This window comes from Micromys minutus (genome assembly GCF_963924665.1).
Source record: "Micromys minutus genome assembly, chromosome: 21".
In the NCBI taxonomy this organism is placed as follows: domain Eukaryota; kingdom Metazoa; phylum Chordata; class Mammalia; order Rodentia; family Muridae; genus Micromys; species Micromys minutus.
The window spans coordinates 43305244-43327647 of record NC_137956.1 but is presented as its reverse complement, the minus strand read 5'-3'; the positions used below and the strand labels follow the sequence as shown (position 1 = coordinate 43327647).

Below are 22404 nucleotides of genomic sequence, written 5' to 3'. Positions count from 1 at the left end.
TATGAATTGGGATGTATGGAAATGTATCTATAATTACCATATCAGTTGGCATGTAGAAGATGTTTGTATGTGACAGTAGAAAATTAAGTCTCTGTTAAAAGAATTTTTTTCCCCTCTTTTTCTAGTTTGCTAGTGGTGCCTTTTTACATATTAAAGACACAGTTTTATCTGCCTTAAGTCGAGAGCCTACTGTGGACATATCTCCAGATACTGTTGGGACTCTCAGTCTTATTATGCTGGCCCAAGCTCAAGAAGTATTTTTCTTAAAAGCCACAAGAGGTAACTCCAATTTCTTCTTTACTTTGTTTCATGTGAAAACAAGTGCTAGGTTTTTATGCCTAGTGGTTAGATAGTGATTAGAACACAGTATGTTCCAGGTCGGTAGGGATGCTTGTACATGGTCATTGAGTACTTGAGCTCACTTCAGAGGGAGTTACCTGGAGGAAGATGGAAAGCTTCATTTGGCAGTGGCTGGTGGTCTGCCTGTGAGATGGATATGGGGTCTCTGCATTATTCAGGTTAGCTAAGAATGATTTCTTTAAGGTTTTATTCAAGTGTGTATACAAGTATCAGTGCTCTGCAGGTGAAAAGAAGGGCCAGGACTCCTGGGGCTGGAGTCACAGGCACTGTGAGCCTCTTGGTATGGTGCAGGGAGTCTTTCTTCATGTTTGAGCAGCAAATGCTCTTAATCATTGAGCCATCAAGAATGGCTTCTTAAAGCAGTCCTGTTTAAACTAAATGTAAGTGATAAGGGGGCTATTCAAGCAGTGTCTTTGGTGAACAGGAGGATAAGAACAATTCTTGTAAAAGTGTGTGAGTCAGTATGAGAGATAGAGACTGAATATTGAAGTACAGAGAAATCGAAAATGCAGAAGTACAAACATCTTATTTTATTTTCCTTAAAAATGGCTTAGTTGGATTTGGTGGCTCATGCCTATAATCCTATACCTTGAAGGCTGATTCAGGGGGATTGCCATGATACTGAGGTAGCGCTATGTTACCTAGTGAGTTCCAGGGTAACCTGGCAACAGCTTGGAACTCTGTCTACAAACAAAATATACAAAAATTTCTATATGTGGTGATTCATATGTATAATCATACCTGTTAGACTTAAATTGAGCTAGAGGTCATCCTGGGCTACAGACTGAGACTACATTAAAAACTTGAGGAGGGGTAAGGAAGGAAGAAAGGAGCAGATGATGAGGAGATAGAAGTCATATGCCTTAACATCCCTTTGCTTGATAATGCAGTGTCCTCTGGAGTGTTCACAGAACATCATAGCTATTACCACTACCTTCTGTTAGGATATTGTCATGCCTGAGGGTGACTATCAGGATTCACTCCTTTCCTTCTGCAGCCACCAGCAGCTATTAGTCTGGTCGCTGACTTGTTTATGGAATTACTTATTTACTTGTTTAGAAACAGGTTTATGGAGCCTGGGCTGGCCTGAAACTTGCTATGTAGCCAAAGATGGCTTTGAATTTTTGATTTTCCTGGCTCTATGCCCCAAGTACTAGGGTTATATAGATAGGCATCATCATGTTTTGCTACCTGTGGAATAGTTTTTGTGCAGAAGACTAATTTTCATCACTATAGATTTCTTAGACAGATGTATAAATTTTACTTTTGTCTTTTTTTTTTCTTTTAAATGTGTATGGATGTTTTATAGCTATGCAACACTATTGTGCTTGGTACCATGGGTGCTAGACAGTTATGAGCTGCCATGTATGTGCTGGGAACTGAAACTAGGACCTCTGAAGAAGCAGCCAGTGTACTTAGTTGCTGAGCCATTGTTCCAGCCCCAGTTGTATACATTTAAAAAAAAAAAAGTGTCTATGCCATGTCATGTTTTGGGGTATGTCATTTATTTTATTTTATTTTATTTTATTTTATTTTATTTGTGTGTGTGTGTATGTGTATGTGGGAGGGGTGAGGGAGGGGGAGGGAGAGGGAATGAATTTGTTGGGAAGGCCAAGGTGACTTTGAGGAGACTTTGGTGCTCTCCTTTCACTGTGAGTTTTGGAGGTGGAGTGCAGACTGTCAAAGGTGAGCAGTATGTACCTTTACCTGTTAAGTTTTGTTGCTTGCCCTTGTCTCATTTATTTCAGTTATAATAATGAGTTTAACATTTTATTCCAGATAAGATGAAAGATGCCATCATAGCTAAGCTGGCAAATCAGGCTGCGGATTACTTTGGCGATGCTTTCAAACAGTGTCAGTACAAAGATACTCTCCCCAAGGTCAGTTACTGCCTTCATAGATGGTTGGTGGTTTTGCATGTGGGGATATTTTTATGTATGAGGAACAAGTTGAAAAGTACGTTTTAATAAATAAGTGTGGTATTTTAATGGAAACATTTGAAGAATAGCTTTTAGAATGTTTTTAAAGATGCATGAGCTGTCTCTTGGGGGATGCCTTTCAATTTGCTCTTTACTGAACTACTTCTTTTCCTGAGCTGAAACTTTTTCTGGAAAACTTTGGCCATGTGTCTCCATCTTATTATTGTTCTGGTTGTTGATAGTTTTGGGAGAAGCATGAAGATAGAGCATGTTGGTGACTCACATTTTTAATTATTATTCTGTTTTCTTAAGGATGAGCCTTAAAACACAATAACAGACAAAGAAAGGAACAGAAAACCTAAATTCATCTGATTCCTTGATTCAAATTAAGTTTTACCAACAGGGATAGCAAACTGGTTGCTAATAGACAATGAAGGAAAGGCACACTGCAGGCAGGAAGAATTGTTCTACTGTGAGCTTTTCTGAGGGGTAATGGAAAAGACTGTTCTGAGATGGCTTGTAGATGACAAAACATGTACCTGGATGTGGGCACAAAGGATATTTTAACTGTTCTTTCTCACAGTTGGGCAAGAAATTGGTTATCCATGGTAGTTGTTGGTGTTTATAGGAGAATCTGTGAGTTTATGTTACTCAGGACTCTTTATAAATATGAAACCGCAAAAAACATAGGGGACAGACCTAAGGTGCCCAATAGTAAATGCAGAGCAGGGGAGAGCTAATGTCAAGATCCAGGGATTTAAGGCACACCAGGCTTGAGATTGTTGCTAGGCACTTCCCAGCACCTAAAATACATGAGGTGTACCCACAGCACTGCCTCATGCCCCCAGTTCAGAAGTCTGCCCAGGATCCTAGTATGTTAGTGCATTAGTTAGGTCCCCTCTCCATTTATAGCTGACAGTGCACTGTCACATTCTGTTGCATCAATAATTCAGTCCTGTTCCAGTCTCACCACAGTCCTTTCATCTCAAAGACTTGGACACTGCCTCTGCAGCATGCCTGTGTCTCATGAAACAACTTTACAGAGATGCTCCAGCCTTCCTGGAGTACCAGCAGTTGACTGCGATGTCTTTGAATTTCTCCTTTCACTGAGTCTTCTGAGGTATTTTCATATCCAGGTCTAACTGGATGTCCATAAGCAGCAAGTCAGTTCTGGTTCTAACCGGATGTCTATAAGCAGTGGATCAGAATGCTGGGGTTTTTCTTTAGCATACAGAAAGCACTCACGGTAATAATTTGGTTCTTAATAGAACATTTATCTAGTGTATTCATTGGTTTTTAAAAATACCATGTACTTAATAAAAACAGTGAAATTGCAAGATAGGACTCAACAGTTTGGAAGAGCCCCTAGCAATATCATGGCTTTCTTGATTTACATTCGGATTTAAGTATATTAGACTATAGTGATTTCAAAAATAAATTAGGACAAAGTTACACTAAATTATCACAGTAATTAATGCATTTGTGTGTCTAGGATGTATTTTTAGTATATAATGCTGAAATGTTAATATATGATACTAAATAAATTTTTATTGGCTGCCATAATCTTTATTACAGTATCTTAGCATATGCATTTAAGTAAGAACTTACCTTATTGTCTTTTGTCTTTTAAACATGATGAAACAGTCAGCTCTAGAGCAGTTTCATTAGTATTTGTGAGTAACGGTGGTGTAGGTACCTGAAGGCTGGGTAAGGGGCTAAGAAAGCATCTAAAGCTGGACTTGGTATTCATTTCCCCACTCTTCCTAATGCATGCCATTCTCCTTTAAACAAAATGCTGATTTTCTGACTCCACAGAATAAGCTTTAAAAAACCTGAATTGGCTTCATTTAACAGTTTAAAACAGACAGACAGACAAACCCTAATTTTAACTGATAGAAAATTGAATTCACAGATGACAATTCCTGCAAAACCAGGAGGTCTTCTCTGCTCATACCTAATGACTAACCTATCTAAACCATTACTGGGTGATTGTAATTTCTGTCTCCTTCTCCTTTCTCTTCCTGCATCCTTGTTGTCTGTGATGGTTTGTGTGGTTGGACTTTCCCCTGGTCAGTATTTTTATTTCCAGGAGGTATTCCCCACCCTGGCTGCAAAGCAGTGTATCATGCAGGCCAATGCTGAGTACCACCAGTCCATCCTGGCCAAGCAGCAGAAGAAGTTTGGGGAAGAGATCGCAAGGCTGCAGGTGAGTCTTTTGGTGATATATGTTTAGGTGACATTTTTCTCCTGTTTCTGCTGAGACTCAGGTTTGCCCATAAACACGATCCCCATTTATTGTCCTCATCAGCAGAGGCAAGTTATGGTTTTTATCTTCTTTTTAAAGATTTATTTATTTATTATATATAAGTACAGTGTAGCTGTCTTTAGACACACCAGAAGAGGGCATCAGATCTCATTATAGATGGTTGTGAGCCACCATGTGGTTGCTGGAATTTGAACTCTGGACCTCTGGAAGAGCAGTCAGTGCTCTTAACCACTGAGTCATCTCTCCAGCCCGGTTTTTATCTTTATATTTTATACCTACAGACATGCTTTGTAAAATATTACGTGTTATCTAAAAATCGATTTAAGCTTTAATTCCATTCTCTTATTTGTCCATGCTTATTTTAATGTAAAAGTTTTCTAAGTTAATTATTTGCTTAGCTTGTGTCGTAGGCTGGTAAACTGGAGATTATAAACCCATAGTTTTAGAGGGATGTGGAGTTATGCACTCTGGTCTTTTTCCTGTGATTCTTTTTTCCTTCTACACTGTGTGTATGGGACAGGTGCCCTTGCCCATGTCCTTGTCCTTGCTCTGTGTGTGTCTTTTTGCCTATGTCTAGAAGCCAGAGATCCATGTCAGGTGTTGTCATCAGTTAAATATTACCAAAAGATGAGAAGGGAAGCACACAGCGAAGCCCTAAATAGGTAGCGTGCAGGACTGATGTCTTTCTGTGTCCTCTGCAGGGTAGTTGCTGGTAGGGACATTAGCTGACTCTGTGGTTGCACTGAGTTTGGATTTGACAAGTGTCAGCTTGTGCCACAGCTGCCTTCAGAGTCACTTTCCTCCTTTTCCTATGAGGGCTTCTGCCAAGTTCCATGAGCTCTGTAGCTGTGTATTGATTCTACCTGCTATCCTGAGATTACCCAGTTCCCTAGCTCAGTGGTTCCTGATTGTCCAGCTGTGGAGTGCTCCTCAAGTATGTCCATAATGTGGCAAGTGAACACAGCTAAACTCTGTACTGGTGTATCTGTTATCATGTTAAAACCCATAAAGCATTAAGTACTGTGGTTTAAGGCATGTGGCCATGGATGGCAAGTAGTCTGCTGGAACATCAGAGGTCAGTTGCTAGGTCAGTGTCGTTGTGGGCAAGTACATGGCTCCGGAGATTGATCCACATGCTGCACCAAACCCCAGGGCTATTATCAGATGCTGAGTCAGCATCTACCTCCCAGTATACTTCTGCCTGCAAGGTTTGACATGTCATACATAGCCTAGTGATCTGGTCCTTTGGGATTACTTCTTAGGGTTGTATCTCACCCTGTGGCAGCTTGACTTTAGGCTCTGACTTGTTGCTCCTTGTTCTCAAGCCCTTGGCTACGTAGCTCACATCTATAGTAGATTTCTACTCAAGGTGGCCACCAGCCATAATGGGTGTTAACAAGTGGAAAACTAGAGCTTCTCTCTTTACTGCTGACCTGTTCTGCTTGGAATAGCCACTTTCTCACCAGATCCTGTGTCTGAATTTGAGGCATTTGACAAGTAGGCTCCTTCTGAGTCAGGATTGGCAGTCTCTTTCACCAGGGTCCAGTCTCTCCCTGAGTTCCCAGGACAGGAGTGGCATACTGTCTGATCTTTCTTGCTGCCTTTGAGTCCACTGGTCAGTTTCTGATACATTTCCTTCTTTCTCTCTCTGGAAGAGTCTGTTTTTGACTCTTTAACACACAGAGGCAATTTCTAACCGCCTTGTCCAGAAGCTTTGTGTATGTGTTTACGACTATTGTTGCATTTTTAAAATTTAGTCCATCCCTCCCTTCTTCCCTCCCTCCCTCCTTCCTTCTTTCTCTGCTCCCTCTATTTTTTTTTTTTTTTTTTTTTTTTTTTTTTTTTTTTTGAAGTTTTTCTCTGTGTAGCACTGGCTGGTCTGGAAAACTTCTTTTAGACCAGGCTGGTCTTGAACTCAGAGATCTGCCTGAGTGCTGGGATTAAAGGCATACATCGCCACTGCCTGGCCTTAATTTAGTTTCTTTAGCATGGAATTTTCATTATTTTTGGGCAGTACTTCCCTAGCAAATTTGGAAAGTTATAATACACACTTGTTATTTATTTTGAGACACAGTTTTACATAACCCAGGTTTACATCAAACTCACTGTGTAGTTGAGGATGACTGTAAACTCCTGATCTGCCACTTTCCACCTCTCAAGTGCTAGGATTAAAGGTATTTCTCCTCTTCCCTCCTGCTTAAACACTACTTGATTTAGGTTTTTTTATGAATGGATGGATGTTTCAGTGTTGTATCTATGAGACATTTTTTTATTTACATGTGTTTGAATATGGCTGATTTTCTTAGATGACTTTTGGTGGCTTTCTATCATGGTTGTATAGAGGTTCCTTTGCTCTTTAGAACCTTGATGGTGTGGGAAGGAATCATCCTCTATACCTGTGCTTCCCATTTGAGCTTGTGCCATGTTCTCTGGATGTGTGCTCATCTTCCTTCTCCTGCTTTAATCTCTCTCTTCATCTCTGACATCTGGTAATTACCCTTAGGACTGGGTAACCTGACCCTTGCTCAGTGCATAAAGCCCCTCAGTATCCCATCTTTTTTTATGGCTTCCTGGTAAGTTAATCAGTTGGTGTTGCCTTTGGCTTGGATGGTATGTGTCTTACAGTGCTATCCACCCATTGCTTCTGATTTGATCTAAGAGTTCCCACTAAGGATGATGTTTTGCACACTCCACTTCTTCATGTTTTTAGGATCCCTCAAATTAAGGTTCTGTTTGAGGAAGTGTTTAGTGAATTTACAAATCAAATTTGATTTGCATGTAGTTAAGCTTGTATTTTTTCCTAGACTGTAATGAAGATGTTTGTATGTCAATCTTTTTTTTCTATAGTTTCATATTGATCTTAGATATTTTAAAGTGTAGCATACATTTTGTATGTTATTAAGAGTAGATCTGTTTCCTCTGTTGCTTCACATTTGGGGTTGTGCATTTCTATTTGCTGTATGTATCTGTGTCAGGTACTACTTAGGAGATAATACAGTTTAGAGGCTCAGTCCATTAGCTGTTACTGAGTTCTTTTTTTATACCTGTGATTACCTGCTTGTCCAATTGCTTGCTGTGTCTGTGATCATGGTGATACTGTTGGCTTTCACTTTCTGCTTTTAGGAATGTTACATGTTTATATTAAGCATAGTGCCAGCTTAGGGAGTGAAGATTTTTATTATGTTTAAAGAACTGTGTATCTGTTTCTATTCTATTAAGATAACAAAAAGAAAAGGAACACTGAGCCAGAGTGATGGCTCAGTGAATAGAGGCCCTTGCTGCTGAGCCTAATGATCTGTCTGAGTTTAAGTCCTAGAGTCCATGTGGTGGAGGGAAAGAACTAACTCCTGAACATTGTCTTTTGACCTCCAGGTGCACCTGTGTGTGTGTGTGTGTGTGTGTGTGTGTGTGTGTGTGTGAACACACACATAAATAAATAAAAAATAAAAATGCTGACAGGCAGTGGTGGATCAGGAGGCAGAGGAAGGTGGATCTCTGAGTTTGAGGTCAGCCTGGTCTACAGAATGAGTTTTAGGACAGCCAGAGCTATACAGAGGAACCCTGTTGTCTTAGTTGTTTTACTGCTGTGAACAGACACCATGACCAAGGCAACTCTTATAAGGTCAGCATTTATTTGGGTCTGGCTTACAGGTTCAGAGATTCAGACCATTATCATCAAGGTGGGGACATAGACACTTCTAGGCAGGCATGGGACTGGAGGAGCTGAGACTTCTGCATCTTCATCCAAAGGCAGACAGAAAACTGGCTTCCAGGAAGTTAGGAGGAAGATCTCAAAACCCATCTCCACAGTGACACACTTTCTCCAACAAGGCCATACCCATTCCAAGGTCACACCCCTTAATAGTGCCATTCTCTGGGACAAACCACCTATTCAAACCACCACACTGTTATGAAAAACTAGACAACAGAAAAAAAAGAGAGAGAGGAAACAAACAAACAAATAAACAAACCATCATGCCAGGCAGTTTTCTTATCCTCCAGTTTTGGAGGCTTCATCCATGATGGGATACTTTTGTTGCCTTTAGTCCTGCAGTGAGTCAGTACCTCATGGTGCAGTGTTCAAACCATTTTACCTTATGGCCAAGATGCTAGAGGGGACAAGTAGGAAGCTGAATCTCTGCGTCCCTTGATGGGGTACCTCCAGTGTCTGGACAGTTTCCATGAAGCTGCACTTCTTAAAGCTTATGTTAGTCTCCTAGGCACTGTGGGCTGAGGACCAAGACTTTGACCTGTGGGCTTGTGAGATGTTTGTCCCAATGATGTGGTACTTTATCAAAAGCTTTGACATTTTTAAATACAAATTTGAATATTTTAGAGATTTGTGTAAACAGATCCTCTAGTATTAAACCATTTTATGTAGAATGGTTTTGGAGTTTTAGGCTTGCTGTATTTCATCAGGTGTCAAGTTTATATAGTTCTGTATCAACCCAAAGATCTGGTAAATTACACTGATTGTGCTGGATTTTGTTTTTTTTTTTTTTTTTTTTTTTTGTCCCTGTATGGGCCTAAACATTCAGCCAGGAATATTAAAAATCTTTGAAATGGATTGAATTACCAGCAACTTATAATTGCACGCACAGCTAGTGTCTTATATGCAGAACTAAGAAGTTTTGTAGTTTATGATGGCGGGTGTTCATCCCCGACAGTTCTTTTATGAGAATTGTCAGTGTGTAGTGGGTGTATCTCTGATTGCTGACGTCTGTAGTTTTAAGACCTTTGTTTTAGGGCCCCGTAAAGGTGTTCAGCACTTATTGCTAATGGTTGTATAGCTCGTGGAAATTATTTAACATCAAACCTTCATTAATGTCAGTCTATGTGGATTGACCCATCTTTCTTTTACTGCCTTGACATCTTACTTGTGTATTTACAGGGATGTTTGCTCCCCCCTCTTCATGGAATTTCCAGGTTGTCCTGCTAAGCACAGCACTGGAAATCCTGGGAGCTTAGAAAGGCTTGGTAGAGAAAGCATTCATTTATAAACAAACTTTCTCTGTAATGTTTGCTTTCAGCATGCAGCAGAACTGATTAAGAATGTGGCCTCTCGATATGATGAATATGTCAATGTGAAGGATTTTTCTGACAAAGTCAACCGTGCCCTTACTGCAGCAAAGAAGGATAATGATTTTATTTACCATGACCGTGTTCCGGACCTTAAGGATCTGGATTCTATCGGCAAAGCCACACTGGTGAAACCCACCCCAGTCAATGTGCCCATCAGCCAGAAGTTCACCGGTACACTGTTTTCTACATGCATTTTAGAAAATTTGTGTTTTCTCCAGGTCTTTTCTCCCTTCTCCTCCCCTCCCCTCCCTCCCTCCCCCTTCCTTCCTTCCTTCCTTCCTTCCTTCCTTCTTTCCTTCCTTCCTTCCCTTTTACCCTCATAGACCTTAGAAATTATTATTATTATTATTATATTTATCTATTTATTTATTTATTTTAAAGACAGGCTTTCTCTGTAGCCCTGGCTGTCCCAGAACTTACTCTGTAGAGCAGGTTGGCCGTAAACTCTGCCTGCCCCTGCTTCCCAAGTGCTGAGATTAAAGGTGTGCACCACAACCACTTGGCTTTAATTTTCCATTTTCCGTGACAAAAAACGATGCTTTGGTGCAGCCTTCTTTTTTGTCTAGGTTGATTTGTGTGACTATTGGAAAATCTTACATTCTTTTTCTAATACTTAGATTATAACATTTTTTTATGTTGTTTAAAAGAAATGTGGGAGTAGACACAGTACTACGTACCTGAAGTCCCAGCCCCTATGAAACTGAGGCAGGGGTCTGAGTTTGAGGCCTAGCTTGGCTATAGGATGAGTGAGACAAGCAAACACACTGCCGGCTAACTGGACAAGAAAATATGGGAAAGTTAAGTGTGGTGTCTTCTGTGAGGTTTCAAGGAGAAAGTAAGCAGTGAAGCATCTGTCACGTTTAAACCAGGTGGGATGTTTGACTCAGGGTCTTGATAAGATTAGGACTTGAGACAAGCTGCACCATTTTGTTGATGGAGCAGTTGTTATATTTAAGATACCATTACTGAAAATAAATATATGTCTATTTATTTACTTACTCATTTGAAATAGAGGTTTCACTAGCCTAGCCTAGCTTTCAACTCACTTTGTAACCTAGGGTGGCTTTAACGCTCAGTTTTCCAGTTTTAGCCTCCTAAAGGTTGAGATGACAGTCATGAGGTCCCATACTTGGATCAGTAGTTTTTAAACCAGTATCTTTCTAGGATAGTATTTGCATTAGATCAGTGTTCTTATAGCCTTATTTTGATAGTGTGAAAATATGTTATATATGCAGTATTTTATAGCTTCTAGTAGATCTCCTGGATATTTAAGTTCCTGAGAAAGAGTGGTTATTGAAATTATTTTTTATTTAATAAACAAAGTGATTGTTAAGCACTGAAAGGTGAGTATTTGCCTCTCACAGCAGCTGTGTGGCACAGAGACTGTTATTGATATCTGTGCCACTGCTGAGGATGCTGAGGCCCAGAATGGACTTTTCCCCAAGTCTGCATAGCTAGGAGATGATGAGCTGTGATCACGCAGTTTGCCTAATTGGCAAGTGAGCAGTGCCACCAAGATCCCTCATACAATGACTTTGATGACTTAAAATCTTAAGGTAAACAAAGGTCTGAAAGGAAGTGGTCACTGCTCTTGCCCATCGTTGTGGTGGTCTAGAATTCTCTTCGCTACTGCTGTTCAGTATGACCTAGTTTTTAAACTTGTGATCTTATTCAGGAAATGAGTAGTCATGTCTGTAGTTTGAGTCGGTTCCGTATATTTACTTGGCTCTTCCCTTGTGTTTTAGATTTGTTTGAGAAGATGGTCCCTGTGTCTGTGCAGCAGTCCTTGGCTGTGTTTAGTCAGAGGAAAGCTGACTTGGTTAACAGATCAATTGCTCAGATGAGAGAAGCTACTACTTTGGCAAATGGGTAGGTAGAACCTGGCTTTCAGACTGACTTACAGGTTCCCAAGTTTGTGTTTTGAATGATTTATGAACATTTTTTTTAGTGGTTAGGCTTTTTTTCTTTTTTAGTTTAATGAGTTTGGAAATGAATACCAAACATACATACACATACACACACACATTCTCTCTCACTCTCTCACTCCTTTCTTGCAGCCATTTTATTAAAAAGCCTTAGATAATCTAGAGTTGGAAGGAATGGAATTACAGAAAAAAAGTAAGAATATTTCACTCCTTTTCTGTTTCAAGAGATTGATTGAGGCAAAATGGGTAGAGATGAACCCTTTAAGATGCACGGTCCAGGCTGATAAGATGGCTCAGCAGGTAAAAGTACTTGCTGCCAAGCCTTCTGACTCATGTTCTGTTCCTGGGACCCACATGGTGGACACATGTATACTGTGGCAGGTGAGTGTCCACATGAATACTCAACAAAAATAAATACATGTAATAAAAACTCATGGAACTGTACTGTAAACCAACTCTTATATTGGATTAAGAAAACATTCCATGGATTAAAAAATTAGGTATAATTTATACACAATGAGATGCACCTATTTAAAATGTAGTTTATTCAGTCTGCTGAGTTTATCTATCCATCTACCTACTACAAAGAGAATATAACCTAAATGAGTCCTCACTCCTCTTCTCTTCTTCAGTCCCTCAGTCCTTAGTTCCTGGCTGCTCTCACCCGGTCTGTGTGCTCTGCAATTTGCCATAAATGTAACGCTGTCCATCCTCGTTTGCCACATTATGCACCATACATACCACTAGCAGTACATATTGCTCTCCACATTCTGCCCATCGCTGTCACATAGTACCTGCAAAGGTACATCCTGGGGAGGAAATCTTTGTTTTGGCTTCTGGCTTGAAGGGCAGGAGCAGCTAGCCATGGTGATGGGAACATGAGGTGACTGGTTATGTTGCATAGTCAGGAAGTAGAGCTGGGCTATGGCATCTGTAGTCTGTCCTCCAGTGATCCTTCTTCTTCACATGGCCTCACCTGGCCAGGGCCCACAACTCCAAAACCACCTCCAACCAGGATCCAGGGAGGACTCGGCCCAGTCAGCCCATAATACTCAGTATTTTATCATGTGACAGAGTACTGTGGAAACTTTGTCTTAGTTTCTTTCTTTCCTGTTGTTTTGATAAAGTACCTTGACAACAAAAGCAATGTAAAGGGTTTATTTTGCTTTAGAGTTAGAGAGGGACAAGGGTGGCTAAGGGTATGGAGGTACCTGGGATTGACACCAGCTTTTATGTGCTAGGTGCATTTCTACCGTCGTGCTTTATCCACCACTCTTAGTCATTTATTGCCTTTCTGCAATTTAGGTTTGCCTGAGATCAGTGAGATAGTTCAGTGGGTACAGGCATTGATCACTTGAGTTTGATCCCTAGGACCTACATGAAGAAGACAAAAACTAACTCCTGTAAGACTCCGTGTGTGTCTCCTTCATAAATAAATTTTTTGTTTTTAATCATCTTTAAAAAATATCCATTTGAAGTATTTTATTATATTTGTTATTTTGCTTGAATGTATGTGAACCATGCTTGTGCAGTGCCATTGGAGGAAAGAAGAGGGTGTCAGATCCTCTGGAGCTGCCTTTATGGATAATTGTGAGCTGCCACATGAATGTTGGCAACTGAGCCCAGCTGGGTTCTCAACAAGTGCAACAAGTGCTCTTAACATCTAATCATCGTTGTCTTTAAAGGGTCTTCATGTGTTTTGGATGCAAATTCTTTGTCAGATATGCGTGATTGCATTTTCCCCCAATTTTGACTTTTCATGTTTTCAGTTAAAGATTATGTGAATTTTGCCTTTTTGTTTATGAAATATTTGTATTAGTTACTACCTCCTTCCTTCCCTCCTTCTTCCCTCCTTCCTTCCTCCCTTCCTCCTCCCTCCCTCCATTTCATGTATCCCAGTTTGGCCTCAAACTTTATATGTAGCTGAGGATAATCTTGATGTCCTGATCCTCTTGTTCTATGGGAGGCTGTTCTAGGATCCAACCCTAGGTCTGTGTGCTAGGCAAGCACTTACCAACTGAGCTCTGTCTCTAGCCCCTTGTTATTTTCTTTGTGTTCACAGAAACAGTTTGAGAGAGGAAGGGTTTGTGATGGCTGCTGGTTCTAGGGGCTATCAGGGCAGTGAGGCAGGCATGGCTCCATCCATGGACCAGTGGCCGGTGGCATGGTTTGTTCGTGTCTTGGAAGTGGAACTGGGCTCTTAATTCTCCCAAACTTGCCATGGTTACTGCCTAAAGGTTTTACTACCTCTCCAAACAGTGCCACTCTCTAAGAGCCAACTTAAAACATAGGTACCTGTGGGGCATTTTACATTCAAGTCATGGCATAGGATTTCACTCTGTAGCTGAGTGTGTGCCACCGTGTGAGACATAACAAAACACATTAACTTCTATATAGTTAAATGTGATCTGAGCTTAGACAGAACCGTGTTCTGAGCAGTCCATATTTTTCTATCCTTTTACTTGCTGTTTTGGCATCGTGAATGGTAAATACCTCTGCCTCTTCATCATGTCAATGAGAAGTGTCTGAAGAGTTTATGGTGTTACTGTACCATAAACCCAGATCATAGAGGAGTCTGTAGTTCATGCCTTGATCTTCTGTGTTCTTTGATTTTTGTTAGGTATAAAATTATAAAAGTTGTACATTATTGCTGATTTACTTGTGACAACATAAAAGTCAAATATAAAGGATCGTATCTTCATAGATGTGATTTCTTGTGGTAGGGATATGGGTCATTACAGAGTGTTTGTCTCACACACTAGCAACACAGAACAGAGAGTTTCTGATTTGTAATTATTTCTGAGAATTTAAGTTTCAGCTGTAATCCAAGGCTGTGTGGTAGAGTATTTTACCTGCCATATTCCCCCTCTCCCTCAATTTTGTTTTAAATTTTGAGACAGTTTCTCTGTGTAGCTGGCTTTTCTGGAATGCACTATGTAGATGAGACTTGCTTGGAACTCACAGAGATCCTCCTGCTTTTCTCTCAGATCTGAGATGCTCAGGGCACCCACCACTATGGCTACTATTTTTTTTTTTTTTTTTTTTTTTTTTTTTTTTTGCTTTTTGTCTTTAATTCTGAACTCTGAACTTACATGTCTCAGTTTTAAATTTTTTAATCCTTTTTTGAAAATGTATATATGTTTATAATGAATCTTTGTCATTATCTATCCCCCATTTTCTTTCTCCTGCTCCTGTCACCCAGACAACCATCTTCTCTTCCCCCCATGAATATTGTTAACTATTTCGTTTTAGTTGTATTAACCATTGATTTCTCCCATGTATTTTTAATAGACGTCATTGCTAACTCCATTGTTGATTTGGATGGATATAAGTAACTGCCTTTTATTATTTTTTATTACTATTACTATCATTATTTTTGGTTTTTTGAAACAGGTTTTTTTTTTTGTTTTAGCTCTGGCAGTCTTGGAAATTACTTTGTAAACCAGGCTGGCCTTGATTTCAGAGATTCACTTGCCTCCCAAGTGCTGGGATTAAAGTTGTGTGCCACCACCAGCTAAGTGTCTGCTATTTTAAAGGCAGTGTGGACTTGCACATGACACAGCTTGTTTCCTATTTTGCAGAGTATTGGCCTCCCTTAACCTTCCAGCAGCAATTGAAGATGTGTCTGGAGACACTGTACCTCAGTCTATACTTACCAAGTCTACATCTGTAGTTGAACAGGGAGGCATCCAGACTGTCGACCAGCTGATAAAAGAGCTCCCTGAGCTACTACAAAGAAATAGAGAAATCTTAGAAGAGGTATGTTTGAAAAGACTGGCATTTCAAGCAGAAACAGTTCTCGTGGAGAAGAGTAGGATTAGTACTCACGGATTTTCAGGGGGTAGTACTCCGTGCCTGTTGAGATCACTACACCTTATTTGCCTTTTTAGCTTTAGGAAGAATTCCACTGGGTGACAGTGAACCATTCTTAGGGGAAAATAAATGCATATTAGCTACTTTAGTCATATGGTTGTTACATACTAGTGGGGATCCTTTTGTGTATAAACATTAGGTTCTGTATTAGATACCAGATTTTTGTTCTTGTTCATGTTTTTGATTCTGCTCTCTAGGGTGGCCTTGAATTCCCTGTGTAGCCAAGGATGACTTTGAACTTCTGATCTTCCTGCTTGTACCTCCTGAGTTCTATGATTTCAAGTGTACACTCTCACATCAGTTTAGGATTCACACTTCTCCTGAGTTAAGATCTTAGGGGCCATGATACATTTCTTAAACTAAGGGGTGAGAATAACATAGTATCAGGTTTTACACACACCTACATACACGAACTTGCACCCTGTCCTTGTTTCCCATAGCCCAGGCATGCTGTTATGTTGTCTAATGAGGTTTGACCATGAATTCATGTTCCCTGTATCCTACAGATTCTTTGAGCTCTGGGTTTTAAGTGAATTTTTCTAGGGAGGATTTGTGTGGGGTTTTTTTTTGTTTTTTTTTGTTTTTTTGTTTTTTTAAGCTAGTTGAAAGGCATCAAACACCTGGCAACTTGTTGTTTTCTTTCTGTGGTTACTTTTCTTTCTTGTTTGAAATAATCTCATGTAATTTTTGCTGGCCTGGGAGTAGTTGAGGATGACCTTGAACCTGATAAACCTCCCCCCCTCCACTCCTTCCAAGGGCTAGAAGTACAGGTGTGTATGACTGATCCCAGCTTACGATCCCAGCCTTTGTGCAAGCTAGACAAGCATTTTCAACTGAGTTATTTATTTTTATTTTTTTAGAATCTTAAAGATGTATTCTTTGACTGTTTCATAGATAAATGTAATGTTTCCAACTCGAGTGCCCCTCCAGCCTCTCGGACCACTCCCATACTTACCCTTCCTACCTTCACATTCTTTTGTTCTCCCCAACCTTCAGTAAGTCCAGTTAGTGCTGCTAGCATGCACACGAATGTTATCCATGTAGACAACCCATAAGAACCCAGACCACAGAAGGAAAGAAAATACTGCTTTCCCCCAGCAGCCACCGGTTTCTAGTTAGGGGTGGAGCCTTGTGAGCTCCTGTCTTAGTCACTGTTCTATGGCTGTGAAGAAACACCTTGACTAAGGCAGAGCAAGCATTTAGTTTGGGGCTTGCTTATAGTTTCCGAGGGTTAGCTCATTATCAGCTTGGTGAGGAACATAGTAGCATTCTGAGTGCTAGAGCAGTAGCTGAGAGCTATGTATCCTGATCCGCACAGAGCCAACTGAGGTCTGCTGTGGCCTTTTCACACCTCAGACCCTTGTGACACACTTCTTCCAACAAGGCCACACTTCTGAGTTCTTCTCAAATACTGCCACTCTTTGATGACTAAGCATTCAGATATGTTAGCCTTAAGGGGCCATTCTTGTTCAAACCACCCCAGCCCCTTTCCCATTCATGTTGGACTATTGACCTTGAACTCCTAATCCTCTTGCTTCCATTTTATTACAGGTGAGTGACACTACACTTGTTTGCTTGTTTTGTGTTTTTTCCTTTTTTTTTTTTTTTTTTGAGACAGGGTTTCTCTGAGTAGCCCTGTTCTGGAACTCACTCTGCAGAACAAGCTGGCCTAGAACTCAGAGAACTACCTGCTTTTGCCTCCTGAGTGCTGGGATTAAAGGCTTGTGATACCACCACCATGCTCACTATACTTGTTTTTTGAGTGGTGCTGGAGACTGAAGCCATGGCTGTGTGCATGCTAAGCAAGCACTGCACCCATTGAGCACCCAGTCTTCTTTTACTGAGACACACACACACACACACACACACACACACACACACACACACACACACACACACACACTGGAATCCAGTACCTTGCACCTGTTAGGCAAGCTCTCCACTACTACTGTGCTACTGCCCCAGATCAAGTTTCTGTCATGTTGTAACTCAGATTTCTGCAAAAAGAATGTACCAGTTTTTGTACTAAGTTGGTGTGGTGGCTTACAACTGTCATGTCAGCACTTAGAAGGCAGGAAGATCACAATCTGAGACCATTTCCAACAAAACAAAATCTACATAGCAGTCAGTTAGTGGTATTGAAATATTTCCACCTCATTAGTTATCCTTATTGGTTATGATCATTAAAACAGTAACAGGCCTGGTGGCTTATAATTTCAATACTCAGGGAAATAGAGGTAGAAGGATTGCAGTAGGTTTGAGGCTAGCCTGCTCTACATAGCAAGTTCTGGGCTAGCCAGGTCTATGTAACAAGATACTAATAAAACCAAACCATATGAACAACCCTCTCAGACCTCATAAACAACAGTAAAAATGTTTGCCTTTTTTTTTAAATGCTAACAACGATGTCTCAATGATTTTTGCTTTCTTTCCTAAGTCACTAAGATTGTTGGATGAAGAAGAAGCAACTGATAATGACTTACGAGCAAAATTTAAGGACCGCTGGCAAAGGACTTCGTCCAATGACCTGTACAAGCCTTTAAGAGCAGGTGACCATAGCATACATGGCCCTCACGCAAGGAAGTTCCTATTTACCCTATTTACTTTCTGTTTCAAAATAATTTTATATTTTTGAGGTATATACACAAGGTGGGCATTAGATCCTTGATTTCTGGTGTTAAAGACATACTTTGCCAGAAAAGAATAAACTTATTAAGCAAGTAAGAAATATGGTCACCCAAGGTTCCTGCAGAGAATTCTGGGAATTAGTTCTATATATTATCCACATGTTTTTAATAGTTAGACTCAGTTGTAAACTTGGCTGTGCATGAATAATGAAAACCCAGGCATTTCTCCTTAACAAAGACAAAACAGTAATGAAGTTCATCTAGGTTCACTGTGACGGGTGGAGTTAAGCTGATCCTATCAGCCTCAAGCTTTTCCAAGCCCCATTTTAAAGACATGCATGAAATGATATGTATGATTTGGTCATTGCTTTTTGACTTAGTAGTGAATCCTAGGTGATTAAAAAAAAAGCTACTTTGAAATAAATTATACTTTTTAAGGTTTTGATTATTGGGCTGGAGAGATGGCTCAGCAGTTAAGAGCATTGACTGCTCTTCCAGAGGTCCTGAGTTCAAATCCCACAATCTCGTGGTGGCTCTCAACCATCTAATGGGATCTGATGTCCTCTTCTGGTGTGTCTGACAGCTACAGTGGACTCACATACATGCAATAAATAAATCTTAAAAAAAAGATTTTGATTATTAGAATTTGTGCTTACAATAAGTAATATCTTTAGTTACTGTACCCTAGCTTCAAAAGTAATTTTTTTTTCTAAATCACAACTCCAGAGATGGATAGAAGTTGAGGTCTATTGCCTAGTGAATTTGGGCCTACAGAAGGGGGAGGAAGATCAAGCTGAGGATCAGAGCTTTAAAAATCTAGTCAGCCCCATCATCCTGCTGAGTTGTGGAAACTTTCTTCCCCAGAGGGAGCCAAATTCAGAGCCGTCTTAGATAAAGCTGTGCAAGCGGACGGACAAGTGAAGGAGCGCTACCAGTCCCATCGAGACACCATTGCACTTCTGTGTAGGCCGGAGCCCGAGCTGAATGCTGCCATTCCTTCTGCTAACCCAGCAAAGACCATGCAGGGCAGCGAGGTGAGACGGGAGAACTGGATGTGGGCCGCCCTATGTTTATGGGACTCTGTTCACGTTGCTATGTAGAGACCATCCAGGGTCTTAACTGTCAACTCAAACACATCTGAAGGGTGCTGGAAGTGTAGCTTCATGGTAGACCACTTGCTTATGTTGTACAAGGCTTTGGGTTTGATTCCAAGTACCACACATTCATGTCTACTCACACACATTACATAAGCACATATAGAAGTAAATTAGGGTTGTTATTCAAAACTAGTATTCTATGCATTGAGTGATATGGAGTTGCTGATTAACGTCCTGTTGTCATTTTTATTTGTTGAGTTACTTTTGTGAGCTGGTACTTGATATGCTAACAGTGTTTAACTAGGATTTTGTAAAAGGGGGAGGCTTGGAAAGGACAGAAACTTCCCTTGGGGTGAAGAAGAGGGCTAGCCTTCCAACTATAATTTCTTTGTTCTTTATGATTTTTCTTCTGGCTCCCATCACATTCTACATGGGGCTGGTTTGAAGGGAAAATTGGCAAGGTATGCATATTAGTAAATGGACAACATCAGGATGGTATTTCTAATGATGACAGGAAAGAGAAAACCCATAGAGCCTCTGATTAGGGAAGTCTTACAGAGGATGCAGGCAGAATGCAGTGGTGGCTGCTGTAAGTAAGGTGGGTTGTATTACACTAGGATAGACCTCTCTGCTACATAGGAAATAAGTCCTGGCAAGCAAGAAACACACAGTGTATTGAAAAGGTACATTTCCAGACATAATAGATTTCTAAAGTTGTTAATAGTGTTCTTTATTTCTCTTTGTATAGAATAATTTTATATATTGCAAGACTTACTGTGTGAGATACTGTGTTAAGTACTTCATAAAATTAGCAAATGAATCCAGCCTTTATTTCTCTCAGCTTGTTGTCCAGTGAGGAACATTAGTCATGTACAAAGATGACGATGATTGGTTACAGGTGTATAAACTCAGCAGGAAAGGCATGAGGGGTTGCTGCTGGGATTTAGACAGTAGTGTGGGCAGCAGTCTAGGAGTGTTCTTGGGAAGTTGACAAGTGAGAACAGAGATAGAATAAATGAACACATGTAAGGTTCCTCCATGGCTGAGTTAGTCTGAGTGTACTGAGAAATGGTAGAGGCTTTGGAGAGCAGAGCAGGTCCCAGACAGCACTCAACAGCAAGAGAGAGCTGCAGAGCTGAGTGTCTAAGGTCCAGGTTGGTGGGTTTGGGGACCAGCTACATGCCTGGATGTGGTCAGAACATAAGGATGTGAGGAGCAAGGAATCTAAACGGATAGTTCTAGGGAACAGCAACAGGATTCCTAGCCCCACCCTGCAGTGCTGAGGATTAAACCAGGGCTGCATCCCAGCTTATCCTCAACCCCCCCCCCCCTTTTTTTTTTATGAGACAAAGCCTTTTTCAGAGTCCAAGTGAGTCTTTAACCTGCAACCCTCCTGTGTCTGTCCTGTGAATGCTGGGTAAGCGTGCTATTACAGAGCTGCGTCTCCAGCCCTTTGCTTTTTTCTTTTCTTTTCTTTTTAATTTTAGAGGAAGGTACTTGTGGGACAAATCTTTCTTATTCTTTTTGGTGTCTTTTTTTCTTTCCATGCTAGGGATTGAAACCAAAGGTTTGTTAAGTTCTACAGTCCCATCCCATTGGTGTCTTATTGATAAATTCATATAGCTTGGTTTCCCTTTAATGGAAAAGCAAAACTCATTTGTGCTAAGCAAAATCAGAACTAGTAAGCCTTTTTTTTTTTTTTTTTTTTTGGTAGTTTATTAATTTATATTAACAGAGACTTTTTGATAATTTTTAATGCCATTGCACACAGAAGTAAAGTCTTTTATAATCAACACTAAGTTATTGTATTGAAGCTGACAGACAGAGCAGGCAAGAAAATGTTCAGCACTCTTTGTTTATGTATCATGAGCTTCTGTTAATTAAGGCAAGCATCATGTGTTACCAAAGCTGTTTCAAACTTTTATCATAAAATTTGATGATAGTTTACCCAGAGTGTTCATGGTAAAACATTGAAAGCCAGGCAAGTTTCTCATGTCCCTCTCCAAAGCTTCTCAGATTCATGCTGTCTTTTACAGTTATCACAAAATACATATATACATGTATATGTACAATTAATGTTTCTAATTAGTGTTTTCTAATATATGTAGTACATATAAGACTGAAAATGTGGGGCAGATACACAATAGAATTCTTCTTTTTATTTATTTTCTTTTATTAAAAATATTTTTTTTCCTCAGTTTCTCCCTCTTCTATTCTTCCAGTTCCTCTCCACCCTTTTCTCACCTCCTTTCTCTCTCATTAGAAAAGAACAGGCTTTAAAGAGATAATAACCAAACATGACAAAATAAAATATAGTAAAATCAAGTAAAAACTATCATATTGAGGTTGGACACGGCAGCACAATGGGAGGAAAGAGTCCCAAGAGCAGGCAGGAGAGTCAGGGATCCCGGAAAACTGCTGACGGCTGTAATACACATGCAGACCTGTGCAGACCCCTGTGTGCCCTGTGCTCACTGCTTCAGTCTCCCTGAGCTCAGTTGATTCAGAGGGTCTTGTTCTTCTGGTTGTCCTTCATCCTCTCTGCCTCTTAGCAGTCTTTCCACCTCCTCTTTTAAGGAAAGGGGTTTGATGGCTCTCTCCACATAATGTCTGGCCGTGGACCTCAGTATCTATTCTCATCTGCTGCTAGAGGAAGCCTTTCTGATGACTGGATAAGGTATCCATCTATAAGAATAGCATGATATCAGTAGGAATCATTTAAAAAATCTACTTCCTTTTTTAGAAACTTTATTTATTTATTTGAATATGCATAGCATAGGAGAAAGAATGTGTCAAGGTATTAAGTGCTTGCATTAATAAAACAAAGAAAATCACATTTTAATGATGAAGGCATAGGTGCAAATTTTATTGATTCTTGATCAATGTGAATTTCAGATCATGCACCTCAGTCCCACATACCTCTCTGTCTTATTTCTGCCCTTTGTTTGCCCTTGCAACTTCCTTCTGAAACACACACACACACACCCCAAAAAAACAAGAAAATATCTTTGTAAGGGTAATTTAAATATAAATGTATACAGTAAATATAGTAACTGTTTTTCTGATTCTCCAATAATTACACACAGAGACAGCGATTTATTTAATCAAGCTTTATCTTTTAATCCTCTAAATTAATCAGACTGGGAGCAGCCAAAATCCTAAGGTACTTGTATTTCAGTATTGGTCTGACCCTCTGGGCTTCAGTTGCATTCTTCTCTGGACCCCTTTCTCATGGCTGAGTCAGTCTTACTCTTC

The 22404-nt window shown here is 40.2% G+C and overlaps 1 protein-coding gene across 2 annotated transcripts in view; it reads left to right on the top strand.

Annotated features, from left to right (window-relative positions):
* The window catches only part of PDCD6IP (programmed cell death 6 interacting protein), a 52827-nt gene that overhangs the window by 16859 nt on the left and 13564 nt on the right, over positions 1–22404 (top strand). Inside the window, exons 5-12 of one of the 2 annotated variants that reach the window (XM_080934606.1) lie at positions 126–279; positions 2140–2240; positions 4369–4485; positions 9576–9798; positions 11373–11496; positions 15134–15311; positions 17863–17974; positions 18917–19086. In XM_080934606.1, the coding sequence (XP_080790732.1) occupies positions 126–279; positions 2140–2240; positions 4369–4485; positions 9576–9798; positions 11373–11496; positions 15134–15311; positions 17863–17974; positions 18917–19086 (1179 nt within the window). Of the gene's footprint in view, positions 1–125; positions 280–2139; positions 2241–4353; positions 4486–9575; positions 9799–11372; positions 11497–15133; positions 15312–17862; positions 17975–18916; positions 19087–22404 lie in introns of both variants that reach the window. The other variant, XM_080934605.1, reaches the window with a different exon arrangement.